The 26,602-nt window shown below is 39.0% G+C and overlaps 1 protein-coding gene across 4 annotated transcripts in view; it reads right to left on the bottom strand.

The window, feature by feature from the left end:
* Positions 1–4,023: 4,023 nt before the first annotated feature.
* Positions 4,024–26,602, bottom strand: part of ARB2A (ARB2 cotranscriptional regulator A) — a 308,143-nt gene continuing 285,564 nt past the window's right edge. For 3 of the 4 annotated variants that reach the window (XM_081132496.1, XM_081132499.1, XM_081132500.1), the window contains one exon: positions 5,274–5,505. In XM_081132496.1, coding sequence (XP_080988622.1) covers positions 5,363–5,505 — 143 coding nt within the window. In that variant the 3' untranslated portion in view covers positions 5,274–5,362. Of the gene's footprint in view, positions 5,506–26,602 lie in introns of all 4 variants that reach the window. The other variant, XM_081132497.1, reaches the window with a different exon arrangement.

Genomic DNA, 26,602 nt, shown 5'->3' with positions numbered 1-26,602 from the left:
AAGCCACTTTGAAGTAATGCTAGTGAGTCTAAGATCCAGATCTACATGTTAATCTCTAGTTTTGCCTTCAAACAGAATTCAGTTACAAAGAACTTGGAAAGATTTTGAATCTATTCAGGAGAGGAAAACTCTTTAATTTTCTGAGGAGTAAAAACTCCCCAAGAAACTTCATATAGCTTCTTAGGTTTTGCTTAGCATACGTGATAAAACATTGATTGTTGCAGTTTGGTGACCCATGAAATTTGGGGGTTAGTTTTCTCTTCAGACCAGAGCATATAATTATGCAAATAAAGAGCTGTCACTGATCTAGTGAAATACTCACAAACACATGCACTCTGAAATTGGACAGAAAAGTGAAAATGGTTGGTGATGTGATGGTGCCATGGTTTGTTTTCCTGCCAAGTTTCTATCCAAGTTCATTATTCAAATTGTAAACTTTAAAAGAGACATATCATTCTTAGGGTGCTGGTTGTCTTTTCATTTCAGATTCTTTGTATTGGTACTGCAGGCTGGCCATAAAGTACAGTTCAACATTATTTTACCTATGACAGTCTCCCATATAACCGGATGTAATAGCCAAGGAAGAAAAAACTGAATGATCTGGAAAGATGAAGGGCCTGTCTTGATATTTTTTCTTTCTAGAAACGTTTCATGTCTGTTTCAAATAGAACTAAACTTCCACGATACAAAAATATAGTGAAAGGTTTTTGACAAATCTCAAGGCAAAGGAATGGGAAAAGTTGCCTGGAAGGCCTCTGGATTAAGTTAAATTTCCATTTTCAAGCTTTTTACATTCGATGGGAAAATACTGGTCACTGCGTGATATCCACTTAATGGTCAAACTTTGAGGACGATTTTCTCCTACCTAGCAATTAAAGCCCACTATATAATATTTGGTAGCTTTAACCTTTATGGTTCATTTATAATTACCACTCCTCTAAAACCTTTGTGCTGAGAATTAACAAGGGTTCTTCAATCTAACCATGCTCTTTGGCACTGAGGTCTCCCAATTCCAAAGTCGCCATCGCAGAGGCCGTTGCCTAATTTCAGATGTCATGGAGAGTCCCACTGATGAAATCTGAGAAGGCTCATGTCAGGCCACTGACTGCTAAAGACATCACTACATGAAAGATCAGTGGTGTGAAACTTTAAAAACATCGATCCAAATGAATCAATTAAATCAACATTCATCCCTCCTAAGTGTGAGGTTTAAAACTATCATTGTTGCTTTTTTTTTTTTTTAACCCTACATAGATTCCGAGATAAGCGCTGGAATGCTTTGATGGCTACTTCTATTCTTGAATCTCGTTCGTCGACTTTGTGCTGTTCCCCCTTTTCAACATCTTCCGCTTGCTGTACATTCTTTACTTTCAGTGCAGTGCAGGACAGTTGCAATGCTTTAAATCTAAAACCGCCTGACAAAGCTGACGCTTTAGGTAGGGTAGCTTTAAGCTCTGTGAAGTGTTGATTAAAAACCCTTTCCCAGACTCAAACTGATCTTTTTGGAGATTAATAGAATATTAGATAAAAGGAAGACCAACAATTCAAGAGACTCCCACTCGGTCACTCTATATAAGGAAGGAAGGAAGGAAAGGACTCCGTTTGTGAAAGGGAGTACCTCCTGCAGCCTTTTATTTTACATTATTACAGCCCCTAATAAGTAATCATAAAATAACCACCACCGCTTTTGAGGCCACCCATATTTCAAAGCTGAGAATGTCTCACATTTATTTAGACTTCTTTTTTCTTTTTTTCTCTACGGAGGCATAGGGAAAGTTTTGGAGAAATTTTTATACTTTCTGTAATAGTAATCTTTCTTAATGACTCAGGATTACAAACAGCAAAATGAACCTGTCAATTTACAGTTACAAACGCTGATTATGAGAGGAGACACACACGTGTTTGGATTGAAACTCCAGATAATCCAGAGGAACATGAAAAGAAATCTAACTTATTAGCATGGATAATATAGTTAACATATTTTGTCACCCACACTCTCTCAAAGGAGTTACAGGTTTTAAAGAAGGAAAAGCTGTAAAACAAATGTAAACAAGATATTTTCCGATCAGACTTCGTAATACATCAGGGACTCATAGGGATTTGGGAACAATTTAATCTCACCAGACTCCTTTTGGAAAACACAGTTGCTTAGTGGATACTATGGTGTATTTTATAAAATGATAGTTTAACAACGGGTTCAAGTTTCCTTCTAACTAAGGAGATCTTTTAGATATTAAAAACAAATGTATTAAAAAAATGACAGCTTTGTGGAAGGTCCAAGCCAACTAGTGACTCAACCAGAGTTAGGATATTACCTTACAGCAACGACAGTGGGAATAATAAGCGGCTATGAGGTTTAAAATACTGATGAATGGTATCCCATCATTCAAGTTTCTACTTTTATTAACATCTATATGTAGATAAATGAACTTCTGAAGAAGAATACACCACTGCTTGTTGGGAAAATTGTTTTTATTTGAGAATGGCAAACAGAAATATATACTATATAGGAAACCCCTGTGCTTTACTTTTGGTACACACAATAATGTAATCCAGGTTGAAGCACAAGGCGGAAACTGGAGAAAAGAACAATTATTACAAGTAGATTCTCTCCCCCCCTTCAAATATCATAGACACTTTTAATGGCTGCCTGGTTAGGTGCCTTTAGAAAGCTCCAAAGCATTGCAATATCTGGCTTTTAAGTTTTAACAGGGTGGTTTTGAATCTCAGATTTATCAACAAGTCTTTGCTCCCCATTCTACTTGCTCTAAGAACCGAGTATATATTTAAAAAGAAAACCCACATCCTAAGTTTAAACCTCCACTCTCCTTAAAAAAAACCTGTTTAAAGAAACCAAAATGGGGAGAAGATCAGAGCAAAAATATTAACACTTGTCGCCTCGAAGCAGGAGGGCTACTACCAACTGATCACTGTTACTCCAGGAAAATTGAGGTGAAGGATATTATTACATTTATACCAACAGACCCATAATCAACAGGTTAAAAGTCCTACAGTACGAGGAATCTTATCAGTTATCAGCTGGACGTCTGGGATGGTTTGCCTCGCTCTCTCCGGGTAGCTACAGCTCAGCCACAAGTAGAAATTACATTTACACAACTTAAGTTTGTAAATAGCTCTATAGATAGTTAAATAAGGCCTAACAACCCAGTAGTTTTAAACTATTAAAGGCAATTTAACAGTGATTTACTCTAGTTAAAAGTAAAGGGTTTTAAAAAGAGAGGTGAGAAAATCTAAGAGAAGGAAGAAGAGTGATTTGGTTTGTAAGCTGAGCATATTTACTTTGCTCTGACTCAGCTGCAGAAGCTTCACGGATTTAGCATCACACAAGTGCTGATTTTAAAAAATGCCACAGAATTAGTTTCCCGTGAACACTTTCATGTTCTGAAAACACCACACAATTTATAACACTTTGAAAAACATATTCAATCTACATCAATTCTCAACTCCTCTCAGTGGAAGGTGCCACTATGTTACACAGTTCACCTTTACTTCTAAAGTAGAAAAGCTGCAGACCAATGGGCTGACGTTGTTGGGGTTACACATTTTAAGGTATCCAGAAGCTGGATAATACGATGTTTTGATTTTTCCTCCTATGTTGTTTCTGCTAAAATAACACGGAAAGTATATGTATATATGATCATTGAAAAAAGATCACTTTAACTTGCCATTATTAAAACTATCAGAGCTAATCAATATACTTGTATACCAAACAAATATACTATCACTTTTAAAACTTGCTGAAATTGGTTCATAATATAAAAATGTTTTATCCATGAGGTGGTTATTATAAGTTATTTTTTCTGAGGAATCAGACAGTTCAAGTCATTTTGGGTACATTTTATCACGTCCTTAAATAAGGCAGGCATATTGTTGCATACACTTCAAAAAAGAATGAATATTAAATTCAGATCCTCATCTGTTAGAAACAGAACCCTCACTAGGTAATAACATTATCATTTTTGAGTACTTGAAGAACTTAAAGAATTAATATTTGAATGCAAGTCAGCAAAATCTTAATTTATTTTACCTCTTATATTTCACAGTGTTGGACAGATCTTAGCTGGATTAAAATACTTAATAGTTGAAACTGTAGGGCAAAACCCTACAGAGGAAGTGGGCTGGTAAAAATTGTTACCATTGGATTGAGAGGAGAAAATCTTTCACATCAGGTCTTTCCCTTTCCGTTGGAGCAGAAAACCAGAAGAATCATTTTAGCCCCACTTAGCCTTTCAGAAGGACAGACTCAAGAGTACACAGGCGCATTTTCCTGATGACAATAAAAAATCCTATCCCTAAAAGGGCCTAACTCCATGAAAGATCAGAATAGATCATTCTAGTTAGGATCAACAACAAAAGCAAGCTTTACCCACATTAAGATTTAAAAAACAAAACTTAAGTATGCTACCTAAATTACAGTGCCACTCAATATACATTATATATTTAAAAAGTAAATTCTAATGGTAAAGTTGGAAATTCCATTGAAAAAGGGGCCTTCACACATATACTTAAAATATTTGTTCGTCATTATGTTTTGGTTTCAATAACCTCTTGTGAAATTAGAGACTTTTGTTAAAAAAAAAAAAGTCATATTCAACTAGCAAGGATTTTCAGTGGGAATGTGCATTCAGTACTTCACAGAATTTGTATGCAAAGTTTTTCTTCTGGTCTGGAAATGAAAATAGATCGTTAGGGAGAGAACAATTTGCGCTCCCCAAACTACCTAGGACATCATGGCACTCATGTTCGGAATTTAAATTTGGCTTTTCTGGGTGCGAGGGGGGACCTTCCTTTAAAAAAGAGGCAGACGACGCCCTCAGTGAAAACCTACTGAAAGGGAAGTTTGAAGTCTAGAATAAAAGTTTGCTCCTGCTCGGAGAGGGAAAAAAATGGACGCGATTAAGGGGGGCCGGGGCCGGGGTGGGGCGCAGCGGCTGCGCGGCAGAGCGGCAGCGGGCGGTAGGACCGCGCAGACGCCGCCGCCCCGCAGCCCGCAGCCCCGCGCGGCCGGGTCGGGCAATTAGAGGCGGCGGGCCGCGCGGGGCAGGGCGCTGTCAGCCTTAATCTGCGCGCTGACGGGCGGCGCGGAGCCCGCGCCCGGCCCGCAGGAAGCACGGCCAGTGAACCCATATTGCTTTGACAGTTGCACTCATCTAGAAATAATGCAAAACGCTATTTAGATGTACGCGTCGCGACCCGGTGCTCCAGGAAGAAAACAATCTAATGAGGGGCTGGGGCTGCTGCCCACACGGGCAGCCGGGCGGGCGGGCGGGCGCGCGCTCCAGGGCGGTCCCGCGCGCCCCTCCGCGCCCCGCGCGCCCTCCTCTCCTCTCCTCTCCTCCTCTCACAGCTCCTCGTGCTTGATCCGGTGCGAGCGCCGCGTCAGCGCCGGCTTCAGGGAGCTGGTCTTGGCCTCAGAGGCTTCGGCAAAGAATTTGAAAATGGACGGGAAGCTCTTCCAGGAAGTGAGCTCGTGGCGGTCGGTGCCTGCAAAACACGGATTCGGTTACCAGCGGCCTGGTGCCGAGCCGAGGCGGCCGGCCCCCGCGCCCGTCCCCGCAGCCGCGGCCCCTCCAGACCACACCTTTACCTGCGGCTCCGCTCCGGCCCCAGGGCTCCAGGAGAGCCCCGGTCCGCCGGAGCCGCGCCTCCCGAGGCCGCCGCCGCCCCGGCCGCAGCCCCGTCCTGCCCCGGGCGCGGGGACGCGGCCCCGGCTTCCCCGGTGGCCCGCGGCGCGGCCGGGCGGCCCGGGGCTCGGCCCCTCCGGGCCAATGGCGGCTCGCGGCGCGGGGCCACTCCCTCTGCCGCCTGGAAGCCGCCCCTTCCCCCGGCGCGGCGCGCGCGGGGATTGGTTTCCCCGCGCGGCCCCGGCTTCCGCGCCCACCAGCGCCCGCGCCGCTCGGCTCTCCCGGAGTGAACCGGAGCGGGCTTTCTGCCTCCCCGAGGGCGCCGAGACCGCGCTGTGCGGGTGCTTAAGGGCGGACCAGGTGCGGGGCAGGGGGCTGCTTACAAGTGTCCTAGCAGGCTACATTTTTTACAGATTTTAGGGGGCAGTTTTTGAAAAGCTAAGAAAAAAATGCTTCACAGCAGCCACTCCTAAAAGAGCATCTAGACCTCCTATTCGTCAGGAGACAAAACGCAGTCTTAGTTGTCAATGTACGGGGTTATTTTATTTCACTGCAGCTCTCGTGGCTTCAATTTAATAGTAATGTACAGCATTTTTCAAGTCAAATCTACCTTCAGTTTAACAGGCAACCCCCCTGCCCCTCCCCAAAACCCCACAACACTGATGTAACCATAATAGATGAAGACATTAATCTGTTTTTGACTCCCTGTGATAGTTTATATCATTTCACCAATAGATTCACAACTGAACAGTTTTTAAATTAAAAGATAAAAATAACAATTACTAAGACTCTCCCATAGAAATAATGAGTGAGTAGCTTTAAGACAGTTGAAATCTCTTCCTAAATCACTCAATTATGCAGAGAGATACTGCCTGGAAGTCTCCAGATTCAGGGCCTCTTTCTGATACTTTAACATTGTTAATGATAATTCTTTAGTCTGTAATAGTAGGTCATTGCTATGGTTACTCTACAATGGTGCAACACTTTGCTTTCCCCTTCAGCTATTCGCTGAGACCTGGTAACCACATTTGTTGCCTAGCAACAGTTTTGTGACAGTATCACAATCTCGGAGTTACAACAATAAGGATGCTATGGCTGCAGTCGACCAGAGAGCAGAAAGCTAGTGTGTGCATGTGCCTCAGCTGGGCGCTGGCCCTCCCGGAGAACCCCCTCTTTACAGGTGCCCTCGCGGGGATGCTGCAGGCCAGCCTGACAAGCCAGCATTTGAAACTAAGATCCGTGTCATATTGAAGTCATATCCTTGAGAAAGATCTCCCAACCCGATTGTATTTAGACTAAAAAATGAGGTCATTTCTCTATTTGCTTACTCATTTCGGGCAAAATTCAATGTTATTCAATGGGGGAGAGAGAGGAGTGTGGAAACGTTTATCCTGGCAAATCCTAAAATGACTGACTGGATTCTGACAAGTCTTAATATAATTCTCGGGGAAAGGAATTACACATATGCCTGTCTGCATCAATAGGTGTGTACATTTTCAAGTTCTTTAAAATATATGTAACATCCAGATATTTATTATTATAATTTTGAATTTGGAAGCATTTATATTCTCTGAACCCAAGTGAGCAGTTCTACACATCCTCAGACATATCAACTTTAAATAGTATTTTGTGGGTATCTCTAGAAGGGGGCCCAGTTTCTGAAAAGGTTTATGAAATACCTGTCCCTATTTCTATAGTGCTTGCAATTCTAGTTTCATTTCAACAATAACTACTAATTGCACTTATAATGATAAAATACTTAAAAAATCAATTGTATTTCTTCTTTTTGAAAGACTATTCTCAGATGCATACCTCATGGCAATCCCCAAACACAGTAAGAAAAAAAAGGTGTTAATTGTCTTTTTCCATTCTCATTTCCCATGCTTCCAGGCTCATTTGGCATTTCCTCCATAGTGATCACACTTACACTTACTAGTGTTACCAAGACTATGATCAATTTGTAAGCTTTCTCAGGGAACTCTTCTCATAATTCCTCCCACCCCCTGAAAACCAATTCAATCTATGAATCTAGAGGGACCTAAGGAGTCAATGGTCTGAAGCAATTTCAACTCCTGTATTTTTTTTTCTTTTCTGGTGACAATCTTTCTGAAGGATGAACAAATTTCCCTGGTGATAAAATCACTACAAAGGCTTTTTAGTTCTAGCTTATGATTACTCTCTGCTTGATTAGTCCTTGGCTGAAAAGACCAAAGTCCCCGAGATAACTAAGGATCTGCACTGGCTCTCAACATTTACCCTTGCAATTTAAGAGTATAAATAATAGGAATGTGTACTCTGTCAGAGGAAGGAAAATTGCTAGGGATAAAGGTAATAAGCAAAGGTGGGTTAGAAGCGGAATTACAGAGAATGGCATGGGGGAAGGAGAATTCTTCCTAAACTAAGGAGTGGTAACATGAATATTTTATAGAAAAATGGCTTTCTTTTTTAAATTTTGAAAGATTTTTAATAATTTAAAAATAGCATTTGAAAATAGTTAATTGCATGTCCATCTGGGGCTGCATATACACATTTCAAGGACATATTTGAAACCATTTTCAAAAATTCAGGACCAAAGTTCAATTAAAATACAAATTAATATGAATATCTACTCATAGCAATGCTTAGAGAATGGAAACTTTGAAGGGCAGTTTTTCTAGTGCTAGAAACACACAACACTTTAGAGGAAATTTTTCCAGCAGGACAGAAACACTAGGCCATTAAATTATCTATTCATAAAAGGATATTAAAGGGAAAAGCTTAGGCCAGTCAAAAAAGCAGCCATTTATTAATAAGCTGCAATGATGTGTAGGTAGCATGGGAACTAGTCCATTTAGTATTAACCGTGCTATCTGAAGGAGACAGACATGGTTTGATAGTCAGGGCCTGATCTTTCCTCAACTACAACTTTACCCTGATCAAAATCTTCTCTTTTTAGGAATTGTGAACTTCTTTCCACTTTCAAACCACCATTTTCCTAATATAGAGAGGTTCCCACAATGTAGGGGATAAAGAGTTTCTCATTAAATTCCTGCTATCTTCTCAGGGAATGATTTTTTTTTATCCTTTTGGGTTGGAAGGCTTCTTACTGGGTAAGTCATCTTTGGGGCATATTTAGTTTCCTAATCCATGAAATCAAATCAGTATTACAATAAAATGTACAGGATCTTAGTGTTTTATTACAAAAAAGTGCCGTTGCTCAGTCTCAATCAGTGGTTCTCCGTGGGCATGGTAGTGGCCTCTGGGGCATTTTGGAAATTTGCAGGGATATTTTTGGTGGTCAGGATGATTGGAAGGAGCTATTAGCACTTGCTGGGAGAAGGCCTGGGATGGTGGCCATCCTGCAGTTTGCAGGCAGTACAGTATTACGAATTGTTCGGCATCCTACATGGATTTTAAATATTCTACCAGCTATATATACATGTAGCTGAAAAACCTATTTATAATTAGATGGGTTTAGAATTTAGATCTGTTTAACAAATAATTTCAAAGTATTTTTGGCATGATTTTAACATACAGGGAATTTCCCAGGAATCCAACTATCATGTATGAAGGGATTTTGTACTTTATGTTGTTCAGAATATTGCCAGATGTTGTTTACCACATGAGAAAATCTCATCACTGATGACATCACTGCCACTGCACTTGAACTGCCAATAAACACACCGGCATGAGCCTGCCTCTGTAGCTGTTGAATTCATGGTGATTCTAGACACTGGACCAACTATCTGACTACTACATTATGCCTTCTCTTGTAGATTTTTCTGAGCACTTTAAATATTATTTTTATTATGAGTTACTTTTATTCTTTCTATATGCTAACTAGCATGTAACAATAATTTAGCAACTGTATTAGTAGATTGGTTGTTATCTCTAGATTTTATTTCAGATTAGTAAAAGCAATACATAATATTAGTTGTTACAGAAGGTATTTAGATGATCAAGGGTCAGCTTAAATAAAAATGAATAGTTAATTATTTTTTATTACATTAGATATTAATTTTCCCTATAATAAGAATCCTATGCTAGGTATCTTTTTATGCTTATACAGACATGAAGATACCTTTTATTTCTCTTAATGTTTCTTCCAAAAATACTGTTTGTCAATGATGTTATTCATTGTGAAACAATCAAAAGGTAGGGGATAGGGAACTTTCCAATTAAAATACTACACTGAATATCTACCCTTTATCAATTGTTTTAAAAAATGAACTGTAGCAATTTTCAAAGCAGTAAAGATGGCACAAATGGTCAAAAGAATTACAAACTTTAAGTGTGAAGGATGAGACTATGAATCATATAAGAAAGATCAAATTGCTAAAATGTTTCATTTGTTTTCCCAAAAGACTATATATTTAAGAAAAAGTGTCTTATAATGGAACCGAGAAAGAGGGAGACTACATTTATGTAATAGCATTTAGAAATTAAACAAAAATGGTTGGAAATAGCACTGAGAGTGGAATTCTCAAAGAACAGTATAAGAGAAGAAAACACTGCTGTCTCTTCTGTCTGGTTTATTCCCCCTTTTCCTGTGATGATTTCAATCCAAGTGTTTCTTACAAGTCTGCTTTGTCCACACTCCTCTTCACTTGGTCTTAGTACTTACAATTTTTCTTTTTGAAAGGAGGGCAAAAACCATGCCAAAATATGCTACTGAGTTAGCAGCCAACATCCTGATGTGTTTACTTTGGCAGATGTAGACTACTCTGAAGCTGTACTCATTTTATGTAGTAGATGTCTTAAAAAGTTACATGTAAATATAATTTCTGTAAATAGAATATTTTTAAAGGAAGAAGTAGGTTATTTAACTTCTTCAGTGAATCTTTTAATAAATTGAAGAATTCTCTGGGAAAGCAAATAGTTATTCTTTAAATGATATTACACACACACACACACACATACACACACACACGAGATTTGCTGGAGATGAGGCTTATTCGTATAATCTGATGGACAGTCTAAGTAAGTTCTCACCAAAGAGACAATTTGGAAGGATTCCTTGGTCAGCCATTTACTATTCTAATTATTGCTAGTCACCTTATTTTTACATGGTCCTAGACCAAAAGGTCATGGAATAATTTCTACAATCTATGCATAATTTACATTGTAGGGTATGGATTAGAATAGGGAATATAATTGTTCACAAAGTCACCTCTGAATATGAAATATCATTTTTATATCTTTGTTTCAGGGGGAAAAACTAGCATGTGCCCCTACCCTCTCACTGACACCACCCCTTCCGTCCTCACACAAAAGAATTAGTTTTTAAAGCAAAAGGCAATGAATAAATTTTACAAGTTTCCTATGATAAAAGGCAAGAGAAAAAATCTAGAAAGGTATGAAACATTAATATTAACAGGATAACATGTCTATGATGTTTTCAAAATGACAACGTTTGATTTTAAAAATTGATCTTTAACAAGAAAAAGAAATATGGGCAATTAGGAAGTAATGAAGACCCTGTCAATATAGTTATGTTGATAATAACAGGTAAGGGAATTCTTGAGAAAATCTAATATATAAAAATCAGGAGGTCTGTAATATGCATTACTAAGTCCCAGTGGGATTAGCTAATGAACTTAGGAGCTCACCAGCAGTTATTTTTAGAAAGTTATAAAGAATCAGAGAAATACCGGAGCACTGAAAAATAATGTGCCTTCTAAAAAGATATAAAATATAACTACTAAAATTCATTTTAAAATGAATTCTAGAGCTTCTAAGGAGAACCATCATTAAAAAATCCAAATCTCCCTACATTTGAACAGTGAAGGGTGCCTAATGGGGACTCTCCAAGCTAGAAGGCACAAGTGTGGGACTCAGCCACACTGGGTGTTGGGTAATAAATGGAGTGGGGTGAGGTGTTCATTGAGACCGTGTAAGGAAAATGCCAAGAACAGCTCAGTGAACATGTTGCATTGCCTTGGTAAATTACCTGTGTAACATACAGGCAAGTCCTTTCCATTGCTAACATGCTGCAAGCCCTTTAAAGCTAAGACTGTGTTAAGACCCGAAAGGCAAGTCATCAAGCTTGACCAGGGATAAGAGACAGGCTGAAACAAACACATAAAATCAGTGGTAGAAGCTTTTGGGTCATTTGCAGCTTCTGGGACAGCCTGTCCTTTCCTTCAGCTTCTTGTCTTTATCCACTGGGCAGCTTAAGACCCACAGAGACAACTCTGGGAAGTACAAATATTCTTTTCTAAAAAATTATTTATCAACATATAGTTGACATACAATATTATATTAGTTTCAGGTGTGCAAAAGGAAACTTTAGGCAGAGTAGAGCAGCCTGCAATAACTGTGGATGTCTGACATTGAATTTGGCAGACCTCTGCAACAAACCTTCTCCTAACCAATAAAAAATGGACACATTTTTATTGTTTCAGTGACCTATCACACCCAGACAGCTGGTGTAGAAGTGCTTTCTTTGGTTTTAATTCTTGTCTCACATAGTACTCTTACCGTTGCCACAAGGCCTGGCCTCCATGAATACTATTTCCCTTTAAATTTTTTTAATGTCTTCATTGATTTCAGAGAGAGGAAGGGAGAGGGGGAGAGAGATAGAAACATTGATGAGAGAAACATTGATCAGCTGCCTCCTGCATGCCCCCTACTGAGGACGGAGGCCAAAACCCAGGCATATGTCCTGACCAGGAATCGAACCTTTGTCATTTTCAAAAGTAACTTTAAAGAAGGATTGTAAGAGCACAGGGCACTAAACAAGGGAATGCAAAGAGCCAAACTATAGTTTCCGTAAGTACAGGTTTCTGACCTGATGATTCCCAATGCAATTAGCAAAGAGCGGAACTGGGCCTCATTCTAAAATGAAACTGTCAGAAAGAGCTGTCTGTTCTTAGGTGGGCATCTATGGCTATGGCTGCTCGTGTGCGTGCGTGTGTGTGTGTGTGTGTGTGTGTGTGTGAGAGGGGGGGGGAGAGGTGGAATAGAGAATAGACTGCCAAATACTTTCCTTATTTCTAAACAGAACATTAGTTCAATCTAAGCCTCCTGTTGTCCTCCTCTCCCAGTTGTGGATTCTGCTCTACATTTTGGGGCAGGTGGTTTTCCAGCGGTCCTGTGATTGGTTAGCTTACACATTCATAGATGTATTTATTATATGCGAGGCACCATTTCTGGGGGCTGGGGTGCAGCAGTGAGCAAGATACAGAACAGCTCTGCCCTGCAGCATACATGCTGGTAGGATGACAGGCAGAGTCAGAAGCTCGGTGAAGAAAACACAACGGGGGATGTGAAGAGATGTGGGGGAGGGGGGAGGGGGTGGGCAGAGGAGAGGTGGTCCTCAGGTCCTCAGTTTAGACTGGATGGAGAAGACTGTGACCTGAGACCTGAATGGCAAGAAGGAGCCAGAAGAAGGTCTGGGGCCAGTGCTGCAGGCAGAAACTCAGATCAAAAGCAGGGGCTCTGAGGAGGGAAGAGCTTGTTACAGTGGTTGTTACAGTGGAGAAGTGGAAAAGTTGGAGTGGCTGGAGCACAGCAGATGAGGGGGAATGTGGCAGAAGGCGATTCAGAGAGGTGGGCAGCCTCCAAGCCATATGAGGTCTCATGGGCCACAGTGACAAGCATGGATTTTATTCCAAGGGCGACGGAAGGGCTGCCTGCGGAGTTTCAGCATGTGAAACAGGACGCTGGCTGGCCTGCGGGGAGTGGGGATGACGGGTTTAACCCTTCCTGGCTGCAATCCCGACCCCTCCCACCCACACAGCATTCTCTGCGGCTCACTCTTCTACACACTGCAGAATATAAAATCCACTTACTGCTAGTTCACAGAAATAAATCAATGAATGATACAGTAATGATGATATTTAGTAAGAGCTGAGAGTCAAATAAAATAATATTTCAAAGGAGTGGGTACGAAAATGGAGCTGGACTGGAAGGCATTTTCCTCAACAATCCTGCGCTTGTTCTATATGCCGACACATCCGGCTCCTCGGCCCTCGGGACTGCGGGCGGCGGGGCCGGGCGGGGAGCTGGGACGGGGCTGCCGCGCTCCGGCTCTGCGCTGGGTCCGGGGCGGCGACCGGCGGGCTTATTACCAGGGAGGCTTTTCCACGGAGGTTTTCATTTCCGTGAATGGACATAACATCCTCTTTACTCTTGCTCAAAGCCTCTCAGTCATCTTTGCTTTTTCTCCCTTGTTAGCTGCCTCCTGATCCAGTCAGTTACCAAATCCTGACAACTGCACCTGGGCAAAGTTTTCCGACTCTCCTCTTTTCCACCCCCCACTGTTACCACTCTAGATTTAATGACCTATCACTTAGAATCCAGAAACATCCTCCTAACTCATTTCACTGCCTACAGTCTCTCCTCTATCTCGTACCCTATTACCAGATGAAAAATTCTAAAGTATTATTTGTGTCATATGTCTCTTTCTCTGCTTAAAAATGTCCAATGGATCCCTTAACCTATCAAGTTAAGTAGAAATTCCTCAATTTGGTTTAAAGCCCTCCATTCTCTGGTTCCAATCTTCTTTTCTGGGTTTATACTTCCACTCTTCTATAAGTATCCCCTATACTTTTAAAAAAATTATCTTTATTGTTGAAAGTACTACAGGTGTCCCCCTTTTCTCCTCACTGAAAATCTGAGAAACTGAGCATCTGTGATTCTGGTGATTCTCAAGTTCAGCCAGAGAAGAGATTACCATTGTGAAGGTTTTGAAGGCAGGGATCAAACTTGACTCCTCTTCAACACAGATTGATAAAATACACCTTATGTTGAAGTGTGTGATAGCTTTTAGAGTTAAGAAATAAACTAAAAGTGCTATATAATGAGTTGGATACTCTAACTAAAGCTTAAGGAAGCCGCCCGGCTGGCATGGCTCAGTTGGTTGAGTGTCCACCTGTGAACCAGGAGGTCGCAGTTCGATTCCCGGTCAGGGCACAAGCCCGGGTTGCGGGCTCGATCCCCAGTAGGGGGCGTGCAGGAGGCAGCTGATCAATGACTCTCATCATTGATGTTTCTCTCTCTCCCTCTCCCTTCCTCTCTCCAAAATCAATACAAAAACATAGTTTTAAAAAAGCTGAAGGAAGTAGAGTGTTTTACTTGCCTCTCCAACAAACTGATAAGGGGATCCATAGTCCATTAGCAGTAGTTGATAAGCACTGACAAGTACTGAAAATATCTTCTAGATCTCTTTAGCTGCTAAAATGTTAATGCAACTTACTAGAATCAAAAGAAGTTTAGGTAAGTGTCAGAACTGAGGACTCTCAGAGTCAAACTTTAACTGTTTAAGAGCTTGTATTGAATTCACAAGATGGAATTGGCTTGGTCCAAATTTAGATATAGACAGAAACATATCAAATGTAAAATGTAGAAAGGACTCTAGATAAAACTTCGTATGACAGTTTCATTTTGCAGGTAAAATCTAAAGTTCAGAGAGATTGTGATAGGCCAAAGTTACACAGACATTTTGCTGTAATACAGTCAATATTTACACATGGGTTACGCACTGAAAATGAAGATAATTTTCAAAAGATGAATATCTAATTGCTTTAAGATCCACTTCCTCTAATAAGCCTCACACCAACTACGCCCTTTTTCCATGTTTCAGTATTTTGTACATGGTGAGTATTAGATTACCATATACTTGCTTTGCTTAGCTAGTCATTTTATGTACAACAAATACCTTGCTTTATCTCAAAATCCTTTTGAGGTAATGCCTTAAAACTTTTTATTTCAGAAATCACAGTTGAGACTTAATAGATGTTTGTTGTATAAACAACTGTTCAGAACAGAATTCACCAGAAAACTGATGCTTATTAAATGCTATTAAAACTATAACAAAACAGAGAATCACAGACATTTTCTATGGTTTTTACACTATTTTGATGATGATTCCCAAATTAAGGAAATGGAGGCATGCAGAAGATCACGACAGTAAAAACTTGTGAATTTACAAAGCAAAGTGCTGTGGTATTCTGAATACATGGATGAATCATTACATGGACAGATTGATCCTGTATTCCTTTTTATAACTTTCCCCAACCGTAACACCTTGTGAAAACCATAGCAAAATACGACATTCGCGATGGTGACAACACAGAACATTTCCATCACAAGGATCACTCATGTTGCCCTTTTATAGTCACCCCTACTTCCCTTCCAAATCCTCCTTAACCCGTGACAACTACTAATTTGTTGTCTATTTCCATAATTTTGTCATTTCAATAAAGTCATATAAATGAAATCACACAGTATGTAACCTTTTGGGATTGGCTTTTTAAAAAAATTAGCTTAATTCTCTGGAGGTTTACCCAGGTGGTTGTATCAAGAGTTTGTTCCTTTTTAAAAATTTGTTTATTCATTTATTACTTACTTATTTTTATTGATTTCAGGGAGAGGAAGGAAGAGGGAGAGATAGAAACATTCATGATGAGTCATTGATTGACTGCCTCCTGCACGCCCCCTGCTGGGGATCGAGCCCGAAACCAGAGCATGCGCCCTGACTGGGACCAGAACCTTATCTCCTGGATCACAGGTCGATGCTCAACTGCTGAGCCATGCTGGCCGGCCAAGAGTTTGTTCCTTTTTATTGCTGATTAGTATTCCATGGTATGGATGTACCACAGTTTGTTTAACCATTCCCCTGTTGAAGGGCATCTGGTTGTTTCCAGTTTTTTGGCTATTATAAATAAAGCTGCTATACACACTCATATACAAATTTTTCTGTGAAATGATTTTCATTTTTCTGGGATAAATGCCCAAGAGTGAAACTGTTGGGCTGTATATTAGTTGCATGTGTAGTTTTCCAAGAAACTGCCACATTGTTTCCAGAGTCATTGAACCATTTTACATTCTTTCCCAGTAATGTGTAAATGATCTAGTTTCTCTGTATATTTGCCAGTAATGTATTGAAATTGGGTAGACTGATTCTTCCCACTTTAATCTACTTCAAAATTGTTTGAGGCATTCTAGTTCCTTTGCCTTTCCATATAAATTTGAGAATAATCTTGTCTGTATCTACTGACCTTGCCCCAGAAGGTACCAGCGTGAGCTCTGGAGGATGTGGAGACTAAAGTTAGTCATGCAGGTCGTCAGCCATGTCAGTGTAACCGAGTCCGAGTAAAACTTCTGGCCACCAAGGCGTGGGTGAGCTTCCCTGGTTTGCTCTATGCTCTGGGAGGAGGTGGCATTGTCCATGACGCGACTGGAAGAGGACAACTGGAAACTCATTCTTGAAACTCCCTGCACTTTCCCGATGTGCCTCTTCCTTGGCTGATTTGAATCTGTATCTTTTACTGTCACCGTGATACAACAGCTTTCAGCTCGTTCTGTGAGTCCTTCGGGCAAATGGTCAAGCCTACAGGTGGTCTTAGGGATACACACTTGTAGTTGGTATCAGAAATGAGGGTGGTTTTGGGGACTCTAGAGTTTATATCTATAAAAAATTCTTGCTGGGATTTTGACAGAGATTATGTTAAACCTGTATATCAATTTGGGGAGAACTGACTTCTTTACTATGTTGAGTGATCAAATCTATGAACATGATATGCCTCTTAGCTTTATTTCTTTAGTGCTGCGTATTTGTTGATGCTACCATAAATGGATCTTTAACTGCTTGTTGTTCATATATAGAAATGCAATTGACTTTAGTATAATGACTTTGTATCTAGCAACCCTGCTAAATTATCTTTTCATCCTAAAAATTTATCTATAGATTTTGAATTTCCTACATAAACAATCATATCATATGTGAACAATTTCAGTTTTGTTTTTTTCTAATTCTTATAATTTTTATTTCTTCTAGTTATAAGTTTAAGAAAACTTTAAACTATAAACAAAATAGCCTCAAAAGTATTCATACCATTAACTTATGAGATGAATAAAATATCACATAAAGCAAATTATTATGAATAACATAAAACTGGCATAAAATTACATTTTCTATTATGATTGATTTTTCAGTGGTGCACTGTCAGTTAATATCATCTAGCTGCTGACTACTGGTCATGACGGCTCCCTGTCACCTGATGACGAACACTGGCAGCTTCTGGAATGTCAGTTATGCTCCTAGAACTGTGATTTCTTTTCATCCCAGTTACAGTAATGTAGAAATAGACTATTTTTGTTATATTCAACCTCCAAGTCTAGAGCTGCCCTCATGCTATCTGGTACTACTTTAATTTCATTCCCAGATCTCTCCCCCAAAGCATTTCCTCTCTGAATGTATTTTAAATCGCATCCCATAAAGCAAATGATTTCTCTATGGCAAGAATCCTTAAAGGATCCTGAACTTATTTACACACACCATTAATACATGTAGAATAACATCTTCAAGATAAAATTGCAGATTTTAAATTAATACATACATTCACAAATATTCCATGTAAATGTAGTAAATTCCTACTACTGACTAATTTATAAAATGACATGAGAACATATTAGATAAGACTGATTACTTTAAAACCAGATAATGTTTCAGAGCCTCTGGACAGAGAAAACTCATGAGCATTTACATTAACAATAAGTTCCAGTAAGGACTGACTTATGATAAAAACTGGACAGAACCATACATGGTTAAATAAGTACTAGAAAATAAAAAATATTTAGAATTAATTATCCTTACTGTATCCATACTGAACTTCACTCTAAAAAGACATCTGAAATTTCTAATCGAGCTTTCCATATGGGCTTCAGCCCACAGGCTGAAATCTTTCATTATTGTCAAAGAATTAAAATTTCTTCCATAGAAATAAATTTACTTCTGGGTTTGTAAATATTTGCAATCCTGGGGCTTGAGATATTGTAATGGATGTAAAGTATATTTTACATGTGTTACAAAGTTTGGCAAGTACATATTAATCACACTTTTTTGCTTTGTATACTGGCTCTAGGCAACATTTTAAATTTGATTATAGAGCCATAAAGGTCCCCTTTTTCAAGTGTTTTAAATTAGAATTATTACCCCCAAAATCTCAAATATATCATTTGGTTATCACTATAGGTGGATGGCATCTATTAGGTGGAGGACTAATCTGTGCAGTAAAAAAGCTGCTGGTTACTGAAAATAAGATGTCTTCAGTTGGTCAGATATCAATGCTTTTGAGCCAACAATTTATATCTATCAGTAGAAACATGGGTTGTGGAAAACTCTCTGAAGAGAAGTTGTAAATTTAGGAAAACCTACAGTATCAAGACAAAAGTACTTTATAATATAATAAATATTAATATATTCTAGTAAATATAACCCATTTACTAGAAAAAATATTTACAAATATTTTGTAAAAACAAGGGAGGGGGGGTCTAAAATTATACCCTTCTATAACCATTTTATAGTGAAAAATTTAATGTCACAGTAAGAATATAGTAGTAGAGTTACTTTTGCTTGTAGGTTTAATAGTTATTCACTCAAATCCTTTATTCAAAGAAGTACTTGAGATGACTTACGATACAGCCCAGTAGAATAGAAGGAAAAGGGAGAAAGAGTAAAAGGAGCGGAGAAGTAGGGTGAAGACAGAGGCGGGGAACAGGGCGGGGTAAGTAGGAGGAATGCGAAGGCCGCGCAGCTGCCAGGTGACGGCCAAAAACTTGGCGGAGCCTCCTATTGACAAATATAAAGAGGGTAATACATTTGATCATATGTCACTGCATCCAGGTGATTAAAAAAAACCAGTGTGAAGAATAGTTGCTTTTTATGCCTGTATCCTCAGTGGGAACTAATGACACAACACTACAGAGCAACTTGGGAGAAGTAACTCAGAGGACATAAAGATAATGTGTTCCAGGTGACCTGGCAGTCTGATCGTCTGGCTTGCTCAAGAGATAAAATTAAGCATATCTAAAGGCACGGATGAACTGTATCTCCTTTGGACAACTGTATTTTTTAAGACAATTGTATTATTTTTATTTTTGCCCAATAAGAATTGAGTGACAGAAAGTCTGAGGTTATACTCTCTGGCAAGAATTGGTAGAAGGCTACAGCTGGAAAGCTGAAGAAGCCGGGCAGAGATTTAAGCTGCTGCCCACCTTAGGAGAGAGAGTTTAGAGTTTGAATCTTGTAAGATTAGAGAGGCTAGATAAACACCTTGGGCTTTCCATTGACACCCAGAAAGTTCATTCTCTAGGAGTAAAAATGATGTTCCAGATCTAAGGGTTTACTCTAAAACTAAGGGCAAAAGTCATCATATAAAGGTGTAAAACCAAGCCTGAACAAATTTGTTATCTGGCAATAATTCAAATGCCCACCAGGAGAAAAAATGAGACTCCTCAGAAGAATAGGACAGAATCTAGGGACTCATCATCTACAATGACCAATATATAATAAAAACTTACTAGATATGCAAAGACAAAAGAAAATGTGATCCACAGTGAAGAGGGGGGAAACATACAGAAAACAGGAGGAGAAGAGTCAAAGACAACTTAGGTATTGGAATTAGCAAACAAAGACTTTCAAGTAACTATTATAAATATGTTCAAAGACTTAAAGAGATGGGCATAATGAGTGAAAGAGTATTTTAACAGACAAACTGAAATCTTTTAAAAAAACAAAACACCAAGTTGAGATACTAGAACTATAAAGTATAATATCTGAAAGGCAAATTCACTGCAGACTTAATAGTTGAATGAGAAGGCAGAAGAAATCTTCAGTGAACTTGACACTGGTCAACAGGAGCATCCAAGCTAAAGAACAGAGAGTAAAAAGTGTATGTGTGGGGGGGAATGAACAAAACCCAAATGACCTGTGACCTGTAAGACAATATAAGCTACATAGCTTACGTGTAATCGAAGTCCCAGAAGGATGATAGCTATCTTTGGTGCACCAAAGTGGACTTTTAGAAGGCATTTTGGTGCAATTAAGATTTTTTTCATTTTCATATTCTTTTCCTGAGCTGGTTAGTAAATGATTCACTTCAGGGTGTCTCCCCAAAATGTATATAAACACTTTGAATAATTATAAAGGCAGTGTTTATTCAAATACATTTCATTTTCATTTAACGGCTATCAGCTGTTAAAGCGTGTGTACATTTTTTGGGACACCCTGTATATCACAACTGCAGACAAAGTCATTTAAAGGGTTCAGGAGGGTTCACAATTATTTCCTGTTTACCAAAGAGGAATAAGATGGAACATACGAATGGCCCAACAAAACTGCTCCAACTGGAAAGCTTTTTTCCTTATTGACAGGTCAACAGTATACCAGACAAAAAAGTATACAAAGACTTAATGCATTTTTTCTATTTAATTTCTGTAGGCATTCCTTTCCTCTCTTCATTCACTCATTACTTTCATCTTTTAAAGACAGATGAAAACCTGTTGAAAGATTTAGTTTTCTGATTATGCTTTTAAAGGTGGACACTAAACATGTAAGTTAGCACAGCAGCTATGCCACCAAATAAAAATGATGACTCATGTCACAGTGATACGATATGGAAGCAGTTAATGCAATACAGAAAGTTACTATTAATGGCATAGGTTAGCACGATACTGCTAAGATATCTTTGTATTCCGTTTTTCTTTCTATCTGTATCATCTTTTTTGCTAAAACATCACCTTGCATATATCTTGAGTGTAGAAGATGAGCAGCAAAAATATTTGAATCATAAACCAAAGAGGCCCAGCAAATACTGCAAAGGACAGATTCAAAGCAAACAAAACTAGGGACATTATAATAAGACTGCTAAACCTGAAAGATAAAAAAATCTTGTAAGTAGAAGCTTTATTCATAATAGCCAATAATTGGATACAGCCCAGATGTCCATCGACAGGAAAATGGATGATATACATAAAATAAATAGAACTTAGTAATTAAAAAGAATAAACTAGTGATATATGTAACAACTTGATGAATCTCAAAAACATTACATTAGGTGAAAGAAGTCAAACACAAAAGAGGACAAGCTCTATATGCGACTTATGTGGAGTTTAGTAACAGGCAAACCCCGCCCCCCCTAAAAACTCCCAAACCAACCAACTATGGAGATAGAAATTTGAACAGAGGTTGTAAAGGTGAAGTGGGGAGGGCAAGGAAAATTGACTGGAAGTACTTAAGAAGAAAATTTTGGGGATCATGGAAATGCTCTATATTTTATTAGGGTAGTGTTTACAATGGGGATACGCATTCGCCCAAACTCAACAATTTGTACACTGAAGAGCTGACCATTTCACTATAAGCAAAATTTATATTTAAAACAAAAATCAAAATAAAACTACCCTTCAAAATATACTTCATATACAAATATAATAATATTTAATTTATATCATTGAATAAAACTTACTACTCTAGGACTTTTTTTTAAATCTCTATACAAAATCATTGACCTACCCATGAATGAAACCCTCCTGAAAGTACTAGCAACTGAGCTAATTAGCCTATACCAGTCTTTTAGTCCTTCCATAGTCCTCAATGATTTAAAATTTAGCATAAGAATATGTCTATAACAACTGGATGGTGTTTGTTACCTCTATCTGAAAAAGAGGAACTCATCTACTAAACTGCAGAGACCAGTCTAAAATTATTGCTAACAGGTTACAAAATGGCCCTGTCTCTTAAAAGATGGTTACATTCTAATCCCGTATCCTTGGTGACTCTCCCAGGTAAGGAGCTTGTCAGATCAACCTGGCATTCAACATTTACAGATAACACAGACAGTTCTGGTCCTTATAAACTTGTCAATGATAAAGACAGTGTAAGAGCACTTTATTACTAAAGAATTGGCAAAGCTTCCAGAGAATATTAAAAATTATAGTCCCAAAAGGACAGTTCAGTAAAAATTCTCCAACCCTTTTTATTATGAAGACTACTAATATGAGTCATTACTTCCCAAGGCAGCAGAACTAATGAGCATATAATAATAATTTAAATTCTATGACATTTAAACAAAATATATGACAATGCAGTAACAAAAACACGCAATGAGCCTAATGTTTTCTAAGAGTAAAAGGAGACGATGCAGTATTTTTTATTTGAGTTGATTCAAAAAGTACTTGACCCGCCCAGTGAAGCCTGTGGTCCCCTCCATGTTCGTTCAGTCGCGAACACTACACCACGTCCTTACGGAGAATGCTGCGGGCCTCTGTTCTGGGCCCCGAAACCCTTCAGCCTGAGACACCTTCCCTGCTGGGCCTGTACAGTGCTTCCATCCTCACAGATGGCAGAAATGTGCTTTCTACCCTACACACTCGAGCTGTGAGAACATCACATAAAATGTATGTTTCCCTTCTTTGATATCATTGTATTTCTATTGTATTGTCCTTGCTCCTTTTAGGATGCTCATGTTTCCCCAAATTTATTACTTATCTTGACCACCGACTGAACCGTTAATGCCTGTTTATTCACTGAATTCCTTGAACACACTCTCGGCATAAGAACCCTCCATTAAAAAGAAAAACCAAATTCTTCCTGGATAACTGCAGAACTTTTATGTTTAGAAGCTTTGCTGTCTAGAAGCTTTCCTTCTTAAAGTCACTGATTAGTTTCTGACTGAATCTGAGATCCATTTTTCCATTCTTATGCGGGCAGCCTTCTGTTGCTAAAAGACACTGTTGATTCCTTTCTTACTGGCGTGTTGGCCACGGCTTCAGATTCACATTCCTATCATCGCTCTCCTTTTTGTGTCTGCTTCTTCTTGAAAATACCTATGTGTAGCTATAGTGTAGTGGAAAGCACACTGGACTTGCAGACATAACCCCTGGGTGAGACGTCTAGTTCTGAGATGTTCTAGCTTTACGGTTCTGTGCAAATCACCTGGCTGAGCCTCAGTTTCTTTAGGTGTTAAAATGGAGATAATAACAGCACCTATTTCACCTCTTTGTTTTGAGGAGTCTATGAGGTGATATATTAAAACTACCAGTTTCAGATACATGGGATTTTTGTGTTCTTTCCTCTCTAGATACATTCCCTCTAAGAGTTTGTTTTTTAGTTAATGTTCTCATTTGCATATGGCTTGAACCAATTTATAGGACAGTTTTATAGTCATAATATACCAGTAATAGAAAACCGAATGCTTTGCCGTATGCATACCCATCCATTCTTCTCACTATGTTGAGTGACTATCATTCTAAGTATTTGAGTCTTTAAACCTGGTACCTCCTTCAAATATTCTGTTTAATGCATATAGTGGACACTTGTGGATTTTTTTTCTTTCTGTCCAGCATCTTCCATGCCATAGAGAATATTACTGAATGTAAGTGGTGGTGGAGGGGGGCAGATGGGAAGTGAAGTTTCACCATTTCCAACCAGTTAACAATGCACAGGGAAGGGACAAGAAATGTGGTTGGACTAATGTATTTCTATTACTTCTCCTGGAAAAAACAACTCAGTCAGCGAGTTATATTGCTCTGCAGGACAAAGAGAGTACATTGTTTTCAAGGAGTTCAGGACTAGTCAGTCTCAAAGTGTGAAAAAAAAATGAGCTAAAGGAGAATGACCACTCCCTCCCTTCCTGTCCAGTCTCTCTCCAACCCGTCACCCTGTTAAATGTTTGTCGTAACATATTTACTAGCTTCTGAAATAATCTGTGTGTTTCTTTATTTGCCAGCTTTTTGGGGGGGGCTTATATGCTTACTGTCCACCTGCCCTGACTACAAGGTAAGCTCCTTCATGGCAGGAGCTTTGCTGTCTGTGGCCGTATGCCATCCCAGCGCCTGGAACAGTGCCTGGAACAGTGCTGGGCACAGAGCAGGCATGCGATCAACAGTTGTGGACTGACTGACTGACTGACTGGTAAAGTATTCAGAAGTAGTGGGAGCTCAGTAATTGTGAACGGAATTAGGAGTGAGATACAGACACTTTCTGAGATAAGTACTTAGCTTCAAATGTTATGTTTTCCAGAGGAGAAAAAATATTATTATAAAAAAATAAAATTCAAAAATTCTTTAAATGCTTTTCAAAAAATATAGGTGCTAAGTTCTAAATAGCAAAAGTGACAAGATAATGTACGTTTTCCTCCTAACCTTTTGATAAGCCTGTTATTCTCAGTAACCCAATCTTTTCAGTAAAAATGATCATAAAAAATATGATTGTTAAAAGCTTCTGGCAATACAAGAAGCATAATTTTAACCATGCATTTGGTTAAAAACTGAATTCAGTGCCACTTCATGGCTTTTGTGTTAATAGGACTCTCACTAAAAAGGGCCATTTCTATTCCATAGAAATAATTTTAAAGATTCTTGTGCTATTCACATTTATTTTGGAAAAGTATAGTAAAAAGAAATAAGACACTATTTTGATTTTTAATATATTTTCACATTTAAATAAGTATATTTTTAATTTTTTTTGTGAACCGATCTTTTTTTTTTAATTGCTCAAACAGTCTAACGTGTTATTCTTAAAACTATAGGACCCAAAGCTATTGTGTTATACGGTAAACTAGCTTCCTAAAAGCCTCATCATGATGAACAGGCCACTGCCTAATGGTTGAGACAGAAGTAGAAGTTTCATGGGGACAGAAAATAATACAGGGCTAATTCACCCCGAACACACGGGATTCGCCTAGATTGGATCAATCTTAGACATGTGGTGAGTTCCTGGCAATGAAGTCTATTAACTTTCTGTGTCTTCTATTTTTAGCAGTAAAAATTAAGGAGAAAGGGAGGGTTTTGATAAAATAAGAGAAAAGGCGACTTTTGTGAACTGAAAATAATTTTAATGGAATTAAGCTTTCTGGAAACTATTTTCTTCTCTCTCTTTTAAATTTTTTGGGGTGACATTGGTTAATAAGATTATATAGGTTTCAAGGGTACATTTCTTTCTTTCTTCCTTTTTTTTTTTTAATCGTCCCTGGAGGAGTGAGGATATTTTTCCATTGATTCTTACAGAGTGGAAAGGGGAAGGGGGGAGGAGAGAGTGAGAGAGAGAGAGAGAGAGAGAGAGAGAGAGAGAGAGAGAGACATCAATGTGAGAGAGCCACACTGACTGGCTGCCTCCCACACGCCCTGACCAGGGGGTGGGGGTTGGACCTATACCAGGTACGTGCCCTTGATCAGGAATCGAACCTGGGACCCCTCTGGTGCGCAGGCTGGTGCTCTAACCACTGAGCACGACTGCCAGGGCGAGGGTACATTTCCATGCTACACGATCAGCATCTTGCATTGTGCCGACCACCCAAAACCAAATAATCTTCTGTCACCATAATATTTAGCCCCTTTACCCTATACTAGCCCCCCCTTCCCCCTGGTAACCACCGTCCTGTTGTCTGTGTCTATGAGTTTCAGTTTTATATCCCATATAGGAGTGAAATTATATATAGTTCTTAGCTGTTTCTGACTGACTTATTTTGCTTAGCATGATATTCTGAAGGGCCGTCCATGTTGTCGCAAATGGCAGTATTTCATCTTCTCTTCTGGCTGAGTAGTGTCCATTGTATGTATGAACCACATCTTCTTCATCCGATCATCTATCAAAGGGACTTAAGTTGTCTCCATGTCTTGGCCACTGTGAATAATGTTGTAGTGAACATAGGGGTGCATCTATCTTTGCGAATAAATGTTTTTAAATTTTTCAGGTAGATGCCTGGAAGAGTTACCATATGCTGGGTCATACGGTAACTCTATTCTGAATTTTCTGAGGAACCTCCATACTGTTCCATAGTGGCTGTACCGGTTTACATTCCCACCAGCGGTGAATGAGGGTTCCCTTTTCTTCACAACCTCTCCAACCAACATTTGTTACTTGTCTTGTTGACAACAGCCACTCTAACAGGTGTGAGGTAGTATCTCATTGTAGCTTTGATTTGCTTTTCCCTAATAGCTAGTGAAGTTGAGCATCTTTTCATATATTTACTGGCCATTTGTATATCTTCTTGGGAGAAGTTCAGGTCCTCTGCCCATTTTTTAATTGGATTGTTTGTTTGTTTGGTGTTGAGTTATATGAGCTCTTTATATATTTTGGATATTAACTCCTTGTCAGCGCTGTTATTTGCAAATACATTCTCTATTTCAGTTGGTTAATTATCTTTATCTCTAAACATCTTTAAAATAAAAATGTTCAGAGACAAAGATATAAA

The sequence above is a fragment of the Miniopterus schreibersii genome (assembly GCF_964146895.1).
Source record: "Miniopterus schreibersii genome assembly, chromosome: 3".
NCBI classification, from domain to species: Eukaryota; Metazoa; Chordata; class Mammalia; order Chiroptera; family Miniopteridae; genus Miniopterus; species Miniopterus schreibersii.
Note: the sequence above shows the minus strand (reverse complement) of the source record. Positions and strands in the feature narration are given on the sequence as shown.